Source organism: Vipera berus (assembly GCF_964194415.1).
Source record: "Vipera berus genome assembly, chromosome: 5".
In the NCBI taxonomy this organism is placed as follows: domain Eukaryota; kingdom Metazoa; phylum Chordata; class Lepidosauria; order Squamata; family Viperidae; genus Vipera; species Vipera berus.
In genome coordinates, this window is record NC_138207.1 from 51722916 (window position 1) to 51743539 (window position 20624).

The 20624-nt window shown below is 37.1% G+C and overlaps 1 protein-coding gene across 1 annotated transcript in view; it reads right to left on the bottom strand.

The window, feature by feature from the left end:
• Positions 1 to 20624, bottom strand: part of LOC308668419 (VPS10 domain-containing receptor SorCS1-like) — a gene marked incomplete at its 3' end in the record, with an annotated part of 415624 nt that overhangs the window by 259245 nt on the left and 135755 nt on the right. The window contains 1 exon segment of the mRNA XM_081328297.1: positions 15545 to 15612. Within this exon segment, the coding sequence (XP_081184423.1) occupies positions 15545 to 15612 (68 nt within the window).

Below are 20624 nucleotides of genomic sequence, written 5' to 3' on the forward strand. Positions count from 1 at the left end.
GGCCGGAACGTTTGAGCTTTGATAACTGACTTTTTAAACTCTGATGATGTTACCTAGTTTGGGTAATGAAAAAACAACCAAGCTCAGAAAGCACTACGGACCCCCTGACTTTTTAGACAGTTTGAAGAATATATATATTTTTAATTGAAGCAAGAACCATTTTTGCACAGTTTCAGCAAAACGTAGAGTGCCTGCTATTATGCATTATGTGTATATGCAAATGTATTTAATTAATTAAATTTATAAATTGTCTGACTCAGGGTGGTTCAAAATAAAATATTAAAAACATTTTAAAAGTACAACAGAGAACAAGAACACAAGAATAAAAGGGGCAAAAACAGTCAGAGGCAAAAGCCAACCCACATTATTCAAAAGGAGCTTTAATCACCTTTGCCAGATCTTCAAGGCTCTGGCAAGGATCTCAGAGGGAACAACAGCCTATTTTTTTTAAAAAAAAAATCCCATTTATATCCTGCCCTTCTCCGAAGACTCAGGGCGGCTTACAATCTAAAGCACAAATCAATGTGCTTAGCAATAGCCTTCATTCTATGTATATGCCTGCTTATTAGGGCTTTCCCCCCCCCAGCAGCATTATTACAAAGTCAGCTTATTGCCCCCAACAATCTGGGTCGTCATTTTACCTACCTCGGAAGGATGGAAGGCTGAGTCAACCTTGAGCCTGGTGGGACTAGAACCTGCACTAATTGCAGGCAGCTGGTGTTACTTAAGGAGGCATTAGCCCACTGCTCCACCAAGGCTCTAATTTGATATCTAAAGAAGCTAACCTAACTTTTTCTGTGCAGTGAGATCATCCCTGATGCCTTTAAATTTCCTGAGGGAACATTCTTGAACTATATGTGTGATGGTTCGTTCAAGTGCACGACAATCACATTGCAGGCTCTCGGCCATTCCCCACTTAAAGAGCTGTGTCTTAGTTCTGGCATGCTTGTCCTGATTATATTCAAGTGGCTCCATATTTTTCATGGCAACTGTGTTCCTGGTAGTGGTTTTGTTGGATCTGTGTGATCTATTTGGTTATGGTTATTAAAAGTCACCCATTTTAATAGCCATTCTTCATCTTTCCAGGGTTCAGGCACTGCTACCAAGAAGGTATACTTCCACAGTCCATGTTTCTAGCATGTTCCAGGTTCTTATTTTGAAAGACAAAATAAGTCAATAAATTTATTTATTTATTTATCTGAATCCCGCCTTTATTTTTACAAATAAGTCATGGTGGCAAATATGTCCAATACACCTATCTCTTCCTATTTTCCCCACAACAACAACCCTGTGAGGTGAGCTGGGCTGAGAAAAAATGACTGGCCCCAAATCTCTGAATTTCATGGCTAAGGTGGGACTAGAACTCATGGTCTCTCGCTTTCTGAACTAGACAAAACTGGGTCAACAATTGTTTCAGCAATAATTCAGAATCTCTTGCTTCTAAACACATAAACAGTACTATTACAAGATCCTTTCAGAAAGCGTGTGCAGTGAAGGAATGACTATTATATCTGCTCTGCAGCAGAAGCTATGGATATATACAATTGCTGTTGGCCACCCTGGTTCATTGTTTACAATAACTGGAAAGTCTTAAGAGTTGAAGCAATTGAAGTCAAATAAAAAAGAAAAGAAAATCAATCTGGTTAATTTAAAGAAGAAAAATACACAGAATTCATAGCTAATCAGTACATATAATGATGTTGTGCCACCTGCCAAGCATTAATTATAACATTTTTTTTCTTTAGGCATCATAGACAAAATGAGTTTTTAAAAGGAAAATGAAATATGATAGCTTTCTCAGTCATGAATAGGAGTATTTTTATAGCAAAGTGATAAATTGGACTAAAATGTCCTATTTTGGGCCCTGAAGCATAACAGTTTTCAGCATGACTAATATCTCTAGAAGTTTGCTTTCTCTCAGCTTATACAATATTATAGCCAAAACCTTTCATCGTGTTTACAATCTAGTTAACAAGTATCTTAGCACACTGAGACATAAATGCCAAAAATGCCAGGAGGTGTAGTTCAAGTGCACCTGTTTGCTGCTCTGAAATCAGGGAGAGAATGAGAAAGCACGGCATGGACATGTCACTTCATTATTATGCACTGTGCAGAATTATTGTTACAGTAACAGAACAACTAATTTGAATCAGGTCCATCAGTCCACAACAAACCATTTCAGACCCAAGAGATGTGCAATCTCATTCTGAAATATTTGGCACTGAATTTTATTGAAAGATGATCTTAAAATGATCATAAAGTCATGGGATAAAATGAGACATTGATTAGCTGAGCGAACGTTATAAAACTTTTCCAGTGAAGTTATTTTCTATCTCTTATGGATAATGATAGGAAGGGGAAAATTTCTACACCAGTTATTACAAATACTTGACTAGTATCAATCTTTCCTCCAGAGAAGGAAGAATTTATACCAACATACTGTCAGGCTCAAATAACCAGGAGCATTCATTAAATTCAAAGCACAGAAGTGTTTATTATTGCTACTTGTAATACAAGAATCTAGTCAACTAACAGTCAAAGCTAAATTGGTGCTAGGAAAGAATTAAGGAAATTCACAGGGGAGTAGACTTAGGGTTTTGTTTTTTGTGACAATGTAATGTCTTTAAATTGATGAGACATTTAGCCATACATTCTAGATCTGCCTTTTCTTTTCCTACACATAGTTGCTTGACAACTCAAGGGTTAAATGATGGGACATTAGCATAACCATGCAGAACAACCATAAATCTTTTTCTGTAATTCTTGAAGCCACACTTAGCTATCCATGTGTCCTTAACTGAAAAGGATCCAGAAGAATTTTCCTTAAGACATTTTTTTCTTCCAACTTTAACTAAGCATAGAAAATGAACATCTTTAGGATGGCATACACTCAAACACATCACTCAGACACATCCACTATAAGAAACTAAAATATCTGAAATCTCAATCATAATTTTGCACACGTCAGTTTTAGACATATCATGCACAGGTAGTCCTCAACTTACGACCACAGTTGAGCTCAAAATTTCTGTTGTTAAGTGAGACATTTATTAAGTGTGTTTTGCTCCATTTTATGACCTTTCTTGCCACAGTTATTAAGTGAATCATTGCAGTTGATAAGTTAGTAACACGGTTGTCAAGTGAATCTGGTTTCCGCATTGACTTTGCTTGTGAGAAGGTCACAAAAGGCGATCACATGACCTATGGTTACAGCAACAGTCAAAAATATGAATCAGTTGCCAAGCATCTGAATTTTGATCACGTGATCATGGGGATGCTGCAAAGGTGAAAAACTGTGAAAAACGGTCATAAACTCACGTTTTCTCAGTGCCAATGTAACTGTGAATGGTCATTGAACAAACTTTTGTAAGTTGAAGCCTACCTGTACCATAATACATCAGAAAAAAATTAGGATCAGCTACATGGTCTCTATGCATAGCTAAAGCTCAATTTTATTTTATTACTGTAGATCCAATCTATTAGAAGATGAGGCAATAACAAGGTATGGAAAAAATGCAAATATGTCTGGTTTATTAAAAAAGAAAAAGAAAAATGTAAAAGTAAATCAGATTTCTTTTATTTAATTTAAAAGAAATGTGCACACCATGTATGTGTGGGTGGAGTGGGTGCAGGTGTGCATACTATATATAGCTAATTGGAAAATGACTGGAAAAGGATTGCTTTGTTTCAGCGGATATACCTTAAAGAGAAAAGTCATTGTTAAAACAGAAAATAAGTGACACTGCTTCAGACATGAATAGCTGAATACTAATTATTTGCAAAGCTTGTCATTTACCCTGTCTTGTCAGCTTATCTTTGAAAAATTCTGACAGTGCAGATGCTAAAAGTATTAAACTTTAATAAGAACTGTGCTAGTGTCTCATTATAGCAAAAGGGAAGTTACGAACAGAACAGTTGTACAGACACACAGGGATCAATTTACATTCCCATGAACTCTTACTGAAATGGAGGCATACCTTGATAGTAAACACTCAAAAACTCTGCAAAATATAGCATCGACAGGAAAGGGACCCTGCACAGAAAACAGCAACATCTATGCACATAATTATATAACGAAGAAGGATTTTAAAAATTGGTACGTGCAGACTGTAGATTAGCAGTCCCCAATCTTTCAGACAACAGGGACCAGTTTCGGAAGAAAAAATGTCTTCTGAGGACCGGGGAAAAGGGAATGGTCCCACACATTCACAGATGAAGATCCTAGGCATTCACAGCTGAGGCTTAATGGATGGTTCCTAACAGGCCATGGACCGGTATATGTTCACAGCCTAGGAGTTGGGACCCCCTGCTATAGTTCATGAATTCAAAGGGGAAAAAGAGAGAAAAAAACCAAAACAAATGAGTGGCAGGGGAGTTAATAATTCATTGTAAACTTGGGTTTTTTTTTCTAAATTTTATTATTGATTTAACTATTTATACTGTGTATTTCTAAACTGCCCATCTTCCTCAAAGAGGGTGTTATGCTGGGCAATCCATTTATGCTCATTAATTTTGTTGTTTCAATTTATTTTGGAAAAAAGACCCCTTAATTTTAGCCAATGTTTAAATCAGCATAAGCCACACAAATAATCTAGTATTTAAAAAGTGGTTTCAGAGGGGTTTTTTTTTAAAAAAAATTACCGAGGGCTTCAGTTCCATGTTGTTTACTTATGGGATGACATTTCCAGGTATAAGAACTTTTTTAAAGCTAAATTACTATGCAATATGTAAACAATAACCTACACAATTCTGCTTTTATTAGGATTTCCAAACATGAACACAGAGTCAGATTGTAGTGACTGAATACTTGAATAGCTAACTTACATAACGTCTGCTTGCTACAACCAAATCTTTAAAAAATGTATATAAATTTATACCAGTACATATGCATATTGACAACTGAGGGAAAAAAATAAGTTTAAATTCTAGATTAGTGCATGTCAGAATGAAGTGCTGGGAAGAAATGCAAAATAATTTGCATAAATTGAATTTATGGGAAATTCAATTTAAATGGAATGCAGTTTAATAGGGCTATTTTGGTTAAACCCAAGATGCTATATGTGTCAGGCGTTTTCTCTTTTTCTCACACAAAGGTACACACTTTATAAGAAAGCAAACGATGAGTAAGCCTGTTTCATCAGAGATTTAAAACATACTTAGTCAAACCAAAGTGCATATAACCAGGTTGGAAAACCCTGGCTTGATTCCCAGATTATTAAAGAGAATTGAATTATCACTGGGACTGCTTATAAACAAAAGGTTTTTAGATTATATGCAAGTTCATAATTTTATGCAAAATGTTTAAGTATTTACAGAGGGTCATACATACTAAACCATAGTATTATTATTTCAATTTTAATTTAGTGAACTAGCTGTTGTGGTTTGTAAAATGGTTCAAGTTAACATTCTGTGTGGGCACAATGGTTTCAACAAAGCATGATCTAAGCTTAGTTTTAAAGGAATGAGATAACTTTATATATCTGGTGACAGCATTTTTGGGGGGGGCGGGTGAAAGGAAAGGTAAGGCTTATTAGGCCATAGCGAGTAGGACGATGATTCAGAGTGATGAACAAGATTTTAGTTGGTTTGCCTGGATTTTGACAGTTATTTTAAAAATAAAATAACAATATTAGGTTTATTACTTTGTGTTTTCCATGCTTTAAATTGATAGAAAATCATAGTGCCAAAATTAGCCATCTGACAACTACTGCAATAGTACTCAGATGGCTAATGAGAATTTGCAAATTCAAGGGCTTATATGCCATATGTACTTGGCCCAGAGTCCTAATTTAGAACAATGTGAATTTACCCAGTCATTGAGTTTAGAAATGGAATGGGCAAGGAGATGATGACTGTTAGTAAAACCAAGCTATAGACAGCAAGAAGTCCAGTGGTTGGCCTCCACACTCTAAAACATGGCAATTAGAATGATCTTATTGATGTTGACGCCAATAATTGTTTTACAGCATTTTGCAGCACTTGCTACATTACTGAGTTGCTCTGAGAAGACTGTGTAGTCTTCTCTAAGGATTCTTACTGCCTGTGGAGAGCTGGTAGATGACTCAGTTGCAAGTGATTGCTGGAAGTGACAGAGGCTGGCAATCTGAAACAATAAGGGACTGACCAATCTACTGGGCAGATTATCCAGGGGCCCAGCCTGCCTAATATCCACTTGATAGTCTGCCTAGTACCTTATCCTTCCACTAGAGAAGCAATGGGGCAAAAGAAAGTCAGGGAACTGTGAGAAGATTGGGACTATGAGACACTCTGGAATAATGTGAGATGCTGCTTGTGGTTGTTTTGTTGACTTTGAGGAAAACTATGGCTTGAGACTTGCTGCTGGAGCTCCTGTGGTCAGATGACTTTAACATCACCGGGCCACTCTCCGTATTACATCCTATAGTTGTTCTGGGATGTTAAGGCCTAGGAGGGTGGGCAGTGGCTTGCCTTCTGGTTAATCATGAAATGAGAGGAAAGATGACAGGAGAAGGGAAGAAAGGAAAAGAATAATGTAGCTCCAAATGTATTGGGTGCTTTGGTGAATGATATGAATCCTACACCTGAGTAAGAGCCAGGGGGGAAATTGGTGGGGGATGAATGAGGGAAGCCTTTTTCCTGCTGGGGAAGTAGCAGGGGAGGAAGGCTGTCTGTGTTTGGATGTTTGAATATGTTCTCTCTGTCTCTCTGTCTCTGTCTGTCTGTCTGTCTGTCTGTCTGTCTGTCTGTCTGTCTGTCTCTCTCTCTCTCTCTTTCTTTCTTTGTGTGTGTATGTGGATACTGTGTGGGAGGTAAGAATTGGGTACCCTGTTGACACTGAAAATTGGTGGAGCTAAAGTGCTGCCATCCCTGCTGCCATCCCTGTGCTCATAGGTGTTGAAGGTACTGAGAAGTTCCTGGTTCTAGAGGGGGAGCTTGATTTGGGGGAAGGGGATGCGATTGGGAGAGATGGAGGTAGACCATGACATTTTGTTGGCATCAGTTAAGTGGATGTATGATGGGAGACAAGGGGATGGCCACTATTGTGGACCACAAAACCATTCAGATTGTTTTGTAATGGTTCTGTTTCCAGCTCCTTGAACTCAGCACTGATGCCCTGTCGGCAGAAAGTCAGTTACCCCAGGCCATGACTACTGCTGGTAAATCCCAGGTAATTCTCCTTTCTCACACCAAGGAAGGTGTGAGAAAATATGGGAAGAAATGGTTTTGTCCTCTTTACTAAACAATGTGTCAACTCTGCAATGAACCTAAATGAAGCTATTTGGCTCGTCTTTGGTTGCCACCAGAATGGGAGAGGGCTGGTGGAATTTTTCTGCTAGCTTAAACAATTCTCTGCCCCGTGGGAATTAAGGTCATTTCTGTTTGTTAGACTGGGAGGCTGAGCTTTCTGTTAGAAAGCCCACCAAACTAATCTATTGGGAAATGTAGTTGATTGCATAGTAATGGGGTGAGAAGTTAAACTTTGTATACTGTAACTTTTTGGAGGGTACTTTAGTCTTGGTTTCACTTTTGACAGTGCTGATAAACATGTTCGTAAAGGAAACCTCAAGCCTCAGAGTTCTGTTTTAGTTGGTCTCATCTATCGGAACCATGACACAATGCTTCTAAACACACACACTTGCAATATGTAGGTAGTCCTAGACATACAACAGTTCATTTAGTTACTGAAGTTACAATGGCACTGTAACACAGCCATAGTCACGTGATCCAAATTCAGATACTTGGCAACTGACACATATTTATGATGGTTGTATGTCATAAAAGCAACCTTCAGACAAGCAGTCAACTGGGAAGCCAGATTCGCTTAGCAAAGATGTTACTATCTTAACAACTGCAATGATTCACTGAACAACTGTGGCAAGAAAGGTTGTAAAATAGGTAAAAAATCAGCAAACTGTCTCACTTAGCAACAGAAATTTTTGATTCAATTGTGGTTGTAAGTCAAGGACTACATTTGGAAGCAGGTTTCCCCACCAAGTTCACCAAGTGTGGCTTACAAGAGTTCCAAATCAATGTGAGAGGCACAAGAGTAGCCAGGAAGACTCTGAGGGTTAGAGCTCGTAGCAGTTAATGGGTGATTGCCTAATAATTGGGAATTAAGTAAAATGAATTTAACTTCTATTGTTATTTCAGCCACATTATGTAATGGATGTGCCGCCAGTTTCCTCTCTGGGTTCCTTGGTCATATGGTCATATGGTTATTATGGTTCTGCAAAAAATTGGCATTTACTTTGGCAAAATTGCACCTATAACAAACCATTAGTTTGTTTAATAACCACTGTGTTTGCTTAAGGACTGCTATGTTCACATAATGACTACTGCAAAAAAGATCATAAAATTGGTTCAGTCATGTGACTGAGTTATTTTTACAACCATCATGACTTATGACTGTGATGGGCAAACACCATTATGGTTGTAAGCTGAGGACTACCTGTACATTACCGATTATCTGTCAATCTGTCGGTCTGTCTGTCTGTGTCTGTCTGTCTGTCTATCTATCCATCTATCATTATACATATACACAAGATTGCAAGATGATTTGTTTATATTAAAAACTTGAAAATTAGGAAAGAAGATCATAGTAGTGCAGAAAGTGAAGAAACAATCCAGAAGGAATGGGAATAAAAGAATATTTTCTCAAATAATTTTGTTAAGAATGAGATCAGTAAAGAAAAAACAGAATAATAGGACCAAGTCATACTTAGTTAGCCAAGGATCAATAGTTTGATCCTTAAAATGTGCTCAAGGTGTTTCAGAAAGATCTTCGGTATATCCCATCCAATGTGCCTATCCAGAATGTGAATGTTATATATCCCTAGGAATGCAAGATGTTATATTGTCCCCAGAGGCAATGTTTTGTGTTATGGCTTCCATGTTCCCCTAAAAGTAGGACGGTACACACAGTAATATCATTGTGCAAGGGCAGTGAGACCAAGTTTTTGTAGGGCTTATGACCTTTTGCCATTTTATCTTCTCCAGTAAGTTTAATAGCCTAAGCTTATAATCTATTATTTGCCAAGTCTGTATGAGACTGAAATCTTCTCTAGGACTGCATTATCCCAGTGGCTATAGCTTTGATCATCTCAAGATTGTGAAACAAACATTTAGCTAGAGAGATGGCAGTGTATTATTTAGAAGTATCCAGATTATGATTTTATAGCTTTCTTGATATTTTTCATTCATCACACCAGTGGTATATATTGGGCACACAGCAAGAGGAACACTTAAGTTAAAGTGTAAAGTTTGGAATACTGAAAATGTTTTATGATTCTTTTTTTAAAAAAAAATATTGCTTAATAGATAATACCAAAAGTTACTATAAAGTAAGTATACCTTGGGGTATGAAAAAGTAATTTTTCAATAGAGTGATTTGCTGCAAAACAAGTAATACTATCAACTGAGGAAAAAAAATCTTACTGAGTTATATGAAACAGGTACTTTTGCCTTGAAGCCTTATACTAAATATTATCAGAGCATCTTCAGAGACAATTGTTCAGTGCTCGTGCACAATCGCTTATCTTCAAACTCATGGCTGATAAATAGATAATACTATATAAATTTCTATTTCAATTCATTGTGAATGACAAAGATAACTGCCAAATATTCACATTTGAATATCTAGCACTCAAATCTATTTACAGCAGTCTGAAGGAGAACTTCAAAAAAAATCAATTGATTTTCATGCTTGTTTCATGGACTTTGTCCAATAAATTGATTAATCAGTGGCTATGATCTCATTAAATTCCATTTTATAGAAGCAGGAAAAGAATATGGAAAAATGTTGATTTTATGGAGGATATATCTGCTGACTTTAAAGTAAGAAAAATGATATACAACATAACATTAAAAGACACATCATAATCTGGTGGTCCTTTGAAAAACAGAAACCTGATACTTTTTTAAAAAAAGAAATAAGGATAATGTACCCAACTTCCATGTTCAATCAGCTAGTAAAGGTAAAGGTAAAGGTTCCCCCGCACATGCGTGCTAGTCATTTCCGACTCTAGGGGCCGGTGCTCATCTCTGTTTCAAAGCCAAAGAGCCAGCGCTTGTCTGAGGACGTCTCCGTGGTCATGTGGCCGGCATGACTAGATGCCAAAGGCGCACGGAACACTGTTACCTTCCCACCGCAGTGGTCCCTATTTTTCTACTTGCATTTTTTACATGCTTTTGAAATGCTAGGTTGGCAGAAGCTGGGACGAGTAACAGGCGCTCACTCTGTTACGCGGCACTCGGGATTTGACCCGCCAAACCGCCGACCTTCTGATCGACAAGCTCAGCATCTTAACCCACTGAGCCACCGCGTCCCTTTCAATCAGCTAACCCTCCTACGAAAACATTTAAAAAAAACAGAGTAGTGTAAACCACTTAGATCAGGGAAGTCAAACTTGCAAGGTCACATGACATGTTGTGACTTATTGCGACTTTTTTGCCATTGACGGCAATGGGATGGGCACAGTTTTGGTATGATGCATCCGGCCCACAGGCCGGCAGTTTCACACCCCTGATTTAGATCTTAGATTCTTGTTTTTTTGAGGAATGAAAGTTTCCTTGAAAGAGACAAATGAAGGTGAGATTAATTGGGTAATTTGTTCCACTGTCAAATTGCTCATTGCTCATACTTCGGGTTTCCTATTACTTGATCATTCTCTCTACCCTACCCTGAATCTATACAGTATGTAACAAAACTACTACTTTACATTACTTGGAACTCTATTTGTGTTGATTAAATATGATTTAATATATGTAACAGAGGCTTGATTAGATTATTTCCATTACTGGAATATAGTAATTGAGTGATGCAAAATGAACAGGAGCAAGAGCAATGGGATTTACTCTGTATGTTTTTTTTTTAAAAAAACTGTTCAGAAATGAATAAACTTGACAATACACTAGAGAGCACCTGAATTAACATAAAGAGAAGAACAAATAAAAGCAATAGTGTTGTTGGAGCCTACAGTCTACTCTCCAGATCAAAAAGAAATTGTGCATGATGACTTCCAAAGTAAATTGCAAATATTCAAAAGCATGAAATTGTGGTGTTGGGAGATTTACATCACTTTAGCCTATGTTTACAAACTAACTTTGCCAAGTATGGACCTTTCTAAATGGTCTCACATGGACAAATGTACAAAAGAATCAGGGATTATCCTTCATTTGATACTAATCAATAGGCAAGACTTTATTGGGAAAATGCAGATAGCCAGAACATCATATAATTTTGGAACTCTTGTTTTTAAGAGAAACTGAAACTGAGTCTAATCAAATATATAATTTGGATTTTTAAAATAACAATCAGAACAATCATAAGTTGGATTCCATGGCAAAAGAAGGTAATGGGAATAGGAATGCAAGATAAGAGGAGGTTTGTTTGTTTAAAAAGTGGCATTAAAAGCATATCTATCAATGATTCAAATACATTGTTGTTGTTGTTGTTGTTGTTAGCATATGGCATTCTTACATTAACCAAGAGTAGTACTGCAGAGTAGTAGTGTGGCTGCCAATTTACCATCTCTGTTATAGGACATGCTCATGCACTTCCCTAGGTGTGCCACGGGAGGACAAGCTGGCTTCACCCCAGAGAGAATGATGAGCAGCTCTTCCAGCAGTGTCACCCAAGACCCCATCCCTTCCCTGGAGGCATCTCATACACGGGCACCGCAAGGTGTCATGCAGTATTAGGACTCAAACCACTGGAGCAGAGACCATCTCCAGCATTGTTAAATTGCTGAGCCACCATGCTTTTCCTTAAAATAAAGAGAAAATACACAGATCTGTTATATATGCAACACACACACACACTCCCCTCACAATTATAAGGAATCCCCGGCAGCCGTTGACAGCCGTCAAAAGGCTGCCGCGGCATTCCCCCCCTCACACACGCGGCCAGCGGCCGATTCTGACAGCTGTCAAACTGCCACGCATGCGCAGTACACTGACAGCTGTCAAACCGGCCGACTCTGACAGCTGTCAAAATGCCGCACAGGCGCAGTACACTGACAGCTGTCAAACTCCAGAGAACCGCGCATGCGCAGTTCAGCCGGAGCTGTCAAAGCTGCCAGCTGGCCCCGGCAACAAGCCGCTAACAGCCGCGCCTACCTTTAGCCGGTCTCCTTCTTATTGGGCGTCCTTGTTAGGCGGGAGAACCCCGCCTGTTTATTGGTTCTTGTTATTGTTGTTGTTGTCCCTGTCCACTATAAATACGGGGGATTCCCGGCAGGTTTTTCGCCCGGGACCTCTGCCCAATAAATGTTCTTGAACCGAGCCTACTGTCTCCTGTCGTCCCTCAAGACAGTCCAGATCAGCAAATGGAAAGGACAGTTCACAAAGGAAAGACTCTGACTAAGGAAGGACATGTTTTATATATATTTATATCCCTGAATGTATGTCCAATAAAGAGCCAATATGATATAGTGGTTAAGGCATCAGTCTAGAAATCTGGAGACAAGTTCCACTCTCATTTCAGGCATGAAGCCAGATGGGTGATCTTAGCCCAATCACACCATCAAAGTCTAGGAAACAGGCAATGGCAAAGCACTTCTAAAAAAAACACCTTATCAAGAAATCTGCAGGGCAGGCAAGGGTTAAAAAATGATTCAAAAGCTTAAAATAAAAATAGCCGTCTAATACATGGACAAGATCTGTTCTCTCCTTTGTTCCAAATAGAAGAAGACACACTAATGGATTTAAATTATAGGAAGGCAGATTCTGACAGACAAGAACAAAATCTCTCAACACCAAAAGAAATGTGACAATTATTCAGGGAGGTTGTGAATTCTTTTTCAATGAATGTTTCAAGGGCAGCTTAAGCAACCATCTGGATGCTTCAGTTTGGATTCTCGCACTGAGCAGGTTATTCAACCTGGTGCCTTTCCAACTGGTCATCCACTATATCATATACCTTTCAAAGTCATGTAAGAGAATCTTTCAGAAAATAATCCCACTCTAATCAGTCATGTTAAAAGTTTCTTCATCCAACCTGGGAACTTTCAAAATATTATGAATGGTACCAGACTCACAGTAAAATATAGAAAATATATGCTACAACACTTGTGATTTAAAATAGTCTATTTGCAAATTTTTCATGAAAGTTGAACAAGTGTATTAAGATGCTGCTTTATTTTTAATGTATGTTGTCATAAGGATTCTAAATCATTATCTGGGAAAGGCCAAAGGTGCTACCCCCTGCTCTCTTCGGCCTTTGGAAATAGAACATATTTTTTCAACAAGATCAAAACTTGTAGGATTAATATTTCTTTTGATTGACAGTAGACCTGAAAGGGTTCAAACCATCAAAGTAATAAACTATTATTCCTTTCATTTTATTTGTAATAGTTTCTGATATTGTTAGTGTAGAAATACCAAGAACTACATAAAGTTACATGGCTAAAGGGAACAGCATCCAGTGGCATCTTGTCAAACATCTTTCAAAACCTGTCTTAATATCTCACAGAAAGAACATAGCACTACACCTACTAGAAATACGTAATGGAATATGGGAATATTAGGGCAGAAAGTATCTGTCAGGACAACTTATTATATCTCATTTCACCTGGTCTGATAGGCAGAGTTTCAAAAAGATAAATTAAGCCTTTCTCTATTATACCTTGAACAAGCCTTTGCACTCTTTTACAAAATTATCTATCTATGGAAACATCCTGGTATTTGCATTATTCACTTTATCAGTTGAAGACCATATTTTTCTATGATTTTGGTCAATAGTAGGCTACTATCAGCTCCTGAGACCCCTTTTAAAAAAACTCTGGAAGTTCCCTACTATAGAGTATAGAATATATAGAGATCAGAACAGAATGGGTTAAGGCCATTCTTATTGCGGCCTATTTCAAAACCATCATTATTATCTATCACTATCAATTTATTTCTGCCAATCTGAGGTGGGAAGAGGTCATCGTTAGTGACTTTGTGTTGTATGCAGAAAGCTGGACCAAGTTAAAAAGCATTGTCTGAAGTATTAACAGGATATCCATCAAATGACTTTGGATATAATGGATCCAAAGCCCAATGATTCCTTGAATAGAATCTAACCACTGTTGTGACAGCATAGTTCTAGCAGAGCATCCATCTATCCATCCCAAAAAGGAGCTAATCCTCCAACCTTATTCTGGCTATAAAAACCCTATATAGTTAAGATATTGCTTGGTCTGATACTGGGTTCATTGCCATAAAAAGGAGAAAATATCACTTCTGAAATACATACACACATATGCCAAGGGATCATTCTCATGCTCTCTCTCACCAAAGCACAACTGTGCCTTGCTAACTATTTTTAAATGACTTATTTTCATGATAATGTATCTCTCCATAGCCAAAGCAGATTAAAGTTATCTTTAGCTCTTCATCTTTTATTTTTTATTTTTTATTTTTATTTTAATTCCATTTATATCCCGCCCTTCTCCGAAGACTCAGGGCGGCTTACAAGCTTAGCAGTAAAAACAGTGCTACCTCCTTCGTCTAATCATTTTTACCATAATACAATCTAGTCTGCTTCCTGAACAATATGGTTGGACATAAGGTTATGACTAGAGCATATAAACTGATGTGGGGATACCCTCTCCTTTGAATTGCTAGACATTACATGTAGTCCTTCCTTAATGGCTGCCCTGTTTAGCAACCAAAGTTACAATGGCATTGAAAAAAATAATTTTATGATTGGTCATCACACTTATGACTGTCAGTCAGAGTCACATGGTTGAGATTCAGGTGCTTGGAAATTAGCAGGCATTTATGACCATTGCAGCATCCCACACTCATGTGATTGCCATTTGCATTGCTTCACACTTGGCTTCCAAAGAAAGATCAATGGAGATGCCAGCAATAAAATCACAACTTGCAATCATGTAACGTCTTGCTTAAAGATCATGTCACTTAGTGACAAAGTTGCTGGTCCTAATTGTGGTCCTTAAATGAGGACTATTTCATGGCCTTGTTTGGCTTTGGCTGCAAGACCGGTCATTGAATCTTATAGAGACACTTTCTCTCAGTATGCCTGACAGGTACTTTATAAAGTACTGCATTTATCAATTATACTCATTCAACTAAAATACAGAGGGATTAGCACTCAAAGAATGCTAGCTCTGTTTTTAACATGGGATTAGAGCTTTTTGAAACAACAATTGACATAGGCTTAAAACAAACAAAAAAACTCTCCAAAAAACAGGGGAAATGCTGTCACCACTTAAGGAAGAATAATTGCAAACTAGGGTTGGAATTTGTATAATTTTTAAAAAATATTCTGACACAGAAACCTTGTGATTTTGTTTTTAAAAAAACAGAACTAAATTCCTTTCAATGGGGCTTCAACAAGGTTAAAGTGCACTCTAGATTTTAACAGATACATTGGGGAAAGCAGTTAGGTGGAAAAAATGTGCCTATGTTGACATCTCTGCTTCTAAAGAATTAGAACAGCCCCAAATGACCATATAGAGTATTGTACAAATATTTCAGCATATTAAAAAATTCAATTAAGTTTAATGAAAGTCTTTTTTTGAAGGAAAATAGTAATAATTAGTTCAGCTTATCTACATACCTCCACAGTGAGCTCTCTGTGATACTCCCCAGGTTGTAGTCATACAACTTTGTCAGAATTAAAATCACCTATAGACACAAGAAGGAAATCTTGGTTAGTCTCTAACAATTAGAATCTCATACCACTGATACAGCCCAGGGGAAAGTTAAGGCTGCTGTTAATGAGTGCTTAACATAATTAAATGAATTGCTTAAGCATTTGCTTAACTGCCATGGGTACTGCCTGAACAAGTATCCATAATAATCAGCATTTTCTTTGCAAGTGATAGTTCTAGATAGATAGATAGATAGATAGATAGATAGATAGATAGATAGATAGATAGATAGATAGATAGATAGATAGATAGATGATAGATAGATAGATAGATAGATAGATAGATAGATAGATAGATAGATAGATAGATAGACAGACAGATAGACAGACAGACAGACAGACAGATAGATGATAGATAGATAGCTTTATGTACCCATTGGATAAATTGAAATGGTATTAGTATAAACCAGCATGGAGACTCTTAAGGGTTAATGGATCCAGACTGAAAATAATATAGATGATCACAAGATGCTAACAAAGACAGTTTTCTATGTTTCATGATTCTAATTGCTTTTTGATCTGGATTTTTGTAGCCTAGGTCCAGTAGCTCTAAGAACTAAGAGTCTTAGAGTCTTCTTTAAAAATTAATGGGCAAAAATTATTAATTCTGGCAATTAACCCTTCCTAGAATAAAGTATTTTATAATACAACGGTACTGAACAAATTATAAATGAATTAATACTATGCAATCATAGACATGGAGATATTCTAGTCCACAGACTGGCCTCACAGCGTGCATCCATAACATTGCTAGGAGAAAGAAAGAAAGAAGAAAGAAAGAAAGAAAGAAAGAAAGAAAGAAAGAAAGAAAGAAAGAAAGAAAGAAAGAAAGAAAGAAAGAAAGAAAGGAAGGAAGGAAGGAAGGAAGGAAGGAAGGAAGGAAGGAAGGAAGGAAGGAAGGAAGGAAGGAAGGAAGGAAGTAAGTCTCATTAAGTTTTAGCATATCATATTGATAATCTCAGGAGATTTCAGCATCCTTCCACAAGAACCAGGGAAAGATTATCAATTCTTTCTGGATTTGACAGCAATGTTAAATTTCAGTGTTTTTAGTAAAAGAAATACGGTATATGATTGGAGTGCCTGGAATAATAAATTCATATGCCAGTGCTCAGCAGCTGTAAAGGATGTAACCCTTATAATCTATTTTTATCTAAATTCAAGAGATTTATAGCTAGAACATTCCCAACTAATGGCTGACTACTGACTTGGTCAGGAGGACAATAAAATACATCATTTTCCTAGGGTACTTCCTTATTCCAACTAGGGCTCTGGTTGAATCAACCATCAAGAAGTCAGGAAAATCCTAAAGAGCTCTCAGGAAAACCTTGGGATTGAAAAGTCTACTAAAATGTATTATTCAGTCTACCACCTTTACAAAATTTTAAAAAGAAATGCAAATACCACCTGCTAATAATCTGCAGGCAATCGGTTCCTGCTCCATGTAAAGTCATTAATTCAGCAGAATTTGCATATCTCTGGTTATTTCATTACAAAACATTAATTAATGTAATTGTTGAGGGGTTTTCCTGTACAGGTTAATAGGTTCAGTTGCTGACTATCTCCTTAATTTCTACAACAGATGGATATGTGATCTGGTATACTACTAGCATGGCTCCATTATTTAGTTTATTGCCATCTTGTATCAAGAAATGCTTTATGTTCCAATGCCCCTCCTTTCACCATTTTCATAGGGAGGAATTTATAGGCCTATTCAGGGAGCAGAACAGCAACATAATTTGGTATCTTCAACAAGCAGCCATCCTGCTGCCACTGATAAGCTTTCCTAGGAGGGCAGTGATGAAATTTAGCACTTTCCAACCCTTAATTGGCACATGTTTCTGCCAGACATATACAGCCACTGGGGGAATGCCATCAGACACCTTACACAAGTTCAGATTGTTTTTAAAATAGTGAAATTAAAATAAAAGCATATCATCAGATTTTAGTAGTCCAGAGCTTAGAAAATAGAAAACAGAATATTTAAGATTCTTCATTTTTATCAGCCGTTTAATTTTGCAGTGCTCAATCTACTGCTTGATTGGTTCAACGCACCCATACCTCCACACAAGCCTCATTTGTTATTATTTAGTCATCCCATACAACCCAGACATTGAATTACAGACAAATCCACCTCCAAAACTGAATTCATGATATAAGAAGTAACAAAAATGAATACTATTACGACACTGATTTGGCTAAATTAAAACCAATACCACAGGGCCATTTCTTAAAGCAGGTCAATCATGATTGATGAAACGTGATTGATGACAATTTTAGAAGATAGGCAAAATAGGGAATATGATTTCAACTTGACAACAAGGAAAATAGATATTTCATAACTAGCAGCAGCTATTTAGGCCTGGAAGATTCTCCCACTACAGATTGACATCACCAGAACCTAGAAACATATCATTTCAGACCAGAAGCAGATAATGGACTAACTTCAGAGTAGGAGCTGCCAAAGGAGTTTGGGCCTTTGAAATGCCCCTTTGAGAAACAATAAACAATATGGGCAAATTTTCTTTTTCTTTGGTTTTTGTATGTATGAATGTTATGATTCTGTGGAGATAAACAATTATAAAAGCTGAAAAGATGGCAGTTTTCTCTATTTACCAGGTGAAAAATAGTGGGAAAAATAACTTGGATGAGAGTCTTGTCAAAAGATTTGAAAAAAATCTTCTCTCTCTCTCTCTCTCTCTCTCTCTCTCTCTCTCTCTCTCTCTCTCTTTGTGTGTGTGTGTGTGTGTGTGTGTGTGTGAGAGAGAGAGAGACAGAGAGACAGAGAGACAGAGACAGAGAGAGAATTATTGTTTACCTCTACCTGTAGCAGTATAATAAAATAACCATTCTTCTGGATTATGGTTTTACTAACTATAATTAATTGATGAGAGGTGAGACAAGATGCTTCCCTCTTTATTATGTTAATTTTATTCATTGGTGCTGTTGCATTTGGCTGAATTATTTATATTTGCTGTTTGTTTCCCTTTCTAGCTTGTGCTACATTTTCTGACATTAGAGCAGGTTCTCAATAAGTAGTCTTTACTTTCTTCCCAGTAGAACAGTGGCATGGGAGACGCTGTTCTGTTAAAAAGAAGTGAAGTTCATTCAGTTATAATGTTTCGTATCTCTGCATCTTTTATCTATCAGGACAGTCAGGAACACCAAGTAAAGTTATTAATGCTTTGATATTACTGTTGGATATCAAGTTGGTCTTGATTTTAAAAAAATAAATATTATATCATATGATGGATCAAGGACTTTATTAGTGTGTGGTAAGTAGACATGGTCACAAATGTCAGGCAGCCTGTTTAGTGTACTAGTTAGATATACTATGCTAGTCAGGTATGTTGATCAAGGAGAGGTATTGCAATAGTCCATAAGAATACCACATTCTTTTCACACCTCTTTGAGACCAGCTTTAAGGGCATTTGCTTCATTATAAATGATCAGGTAGTAGTATGAATTCTGCTGCTTTATCTAAGAATGCACCATGGGATATTATTGCCTTCATGACTTCCCTGAAACACATCATGCCTTTTATCTGATTTTTGTCTTGGAAGGAAATGGCCATATATAGATGTCCACATACGAAACCCTTGTCGTGTACAGATAACAAAAGACTGTCAGGATATTCTGCTTTCTAAGGATAAGATCAGATTTAATTGATCTTCCATCTATGTTTGATAAATTATTCCAGAATGTTTTCTCAAACTTAATTGGTAAATTAGCAAACTGACTGAGATGTGTAACACAAAGACATCACAAAACGTAATGCAGTAGCTCATCCTACTTATCCTGTACAACAGTTTAATATATGGAAGTGGAAACAATAAAGAATTATGACAGTAGATATTTGGAGCATCCTTGCCACAAATCCAGGAATAAATTTGTTAACAACAATGGAATCATCATTATAAGATCTACGCCACTACAATACGAGAGAAGAAATTTCGTACATGGTAGGTACAAATTGAATATTCATATGGCAGGCTCTCATTTCATGTGTTGGCCGAAAATCTAGATAAACCTATTTTATTTAATGTTTCTTTTTGTTTTCATATTGTGTTGTTTGCATGGTAAAAGGTTAGTTTATATTTAACATTCTTTTTTTCCCTTTTCAATTGTTGCTGGATAAACCTGAAGATGCTAATGAACAAAGACATGCATATTATGTTTTTCTAAATGTCACATTACAGGATGGAAAGAAATGTTATAATGAAATAAAGCACTGCCCTTTCCCCCTTGATTTCCAACTCCCCCACCCCCAGTAATCCTATTTCCAAATTATCCTAATCAACACAAAATGGTTATAGGAGAATAAAATAACAAAATGGAAAAGAAAAGATCATTGGAAAAAGTAGGCCTCCTGATAATGTCTCACATAGTGAACCCTTCAGAAATATAAAATGTAAAAACTGATTCTCAGCTTTGATAGAACTACTTGTTTGGTTATTTCAATTATATATTATTTCAGCGACAGACATTTTGCAGAAGATATTTGCAACAAAACTAAAAAGTGCTAAGTGCCTGAAATGAGATGTAGGAATACATCCTAGAGAACCTAGGGAATATCTTTATACATGCTTAAGTTGCTCTTGTCCTGCTGCCTTAAGACAGTTTTACAAACACCTGCTCAGACTAGGAGTCTTTGGCAACAGGCTACAGTGTTCTGGACAAATTCCCCTGCATCTCTCCCCTCCCAGGTATTTTTATTCCAGGAAAGCAATTGCAGATCCTTTTTCTTCCTCTGGGTGGGTCTTGTGAGAACATGTATGGGTGCATATGGGTACAAAATTAAAGCATCAAAATGCACATAATGCAGACACAATTACCGGTTTTCAAATGTGAAAAAAACAACAACACATGATTGAGGGACATAGAATAGTGTCTTCCAGTTTGTTTGTTTTTTGACAGATAGGAAGCAACAGGTGACTCTAGGGAAAATTACATCTAATACCCAGACATAGCTGTGTGCTCTCTCCACTGC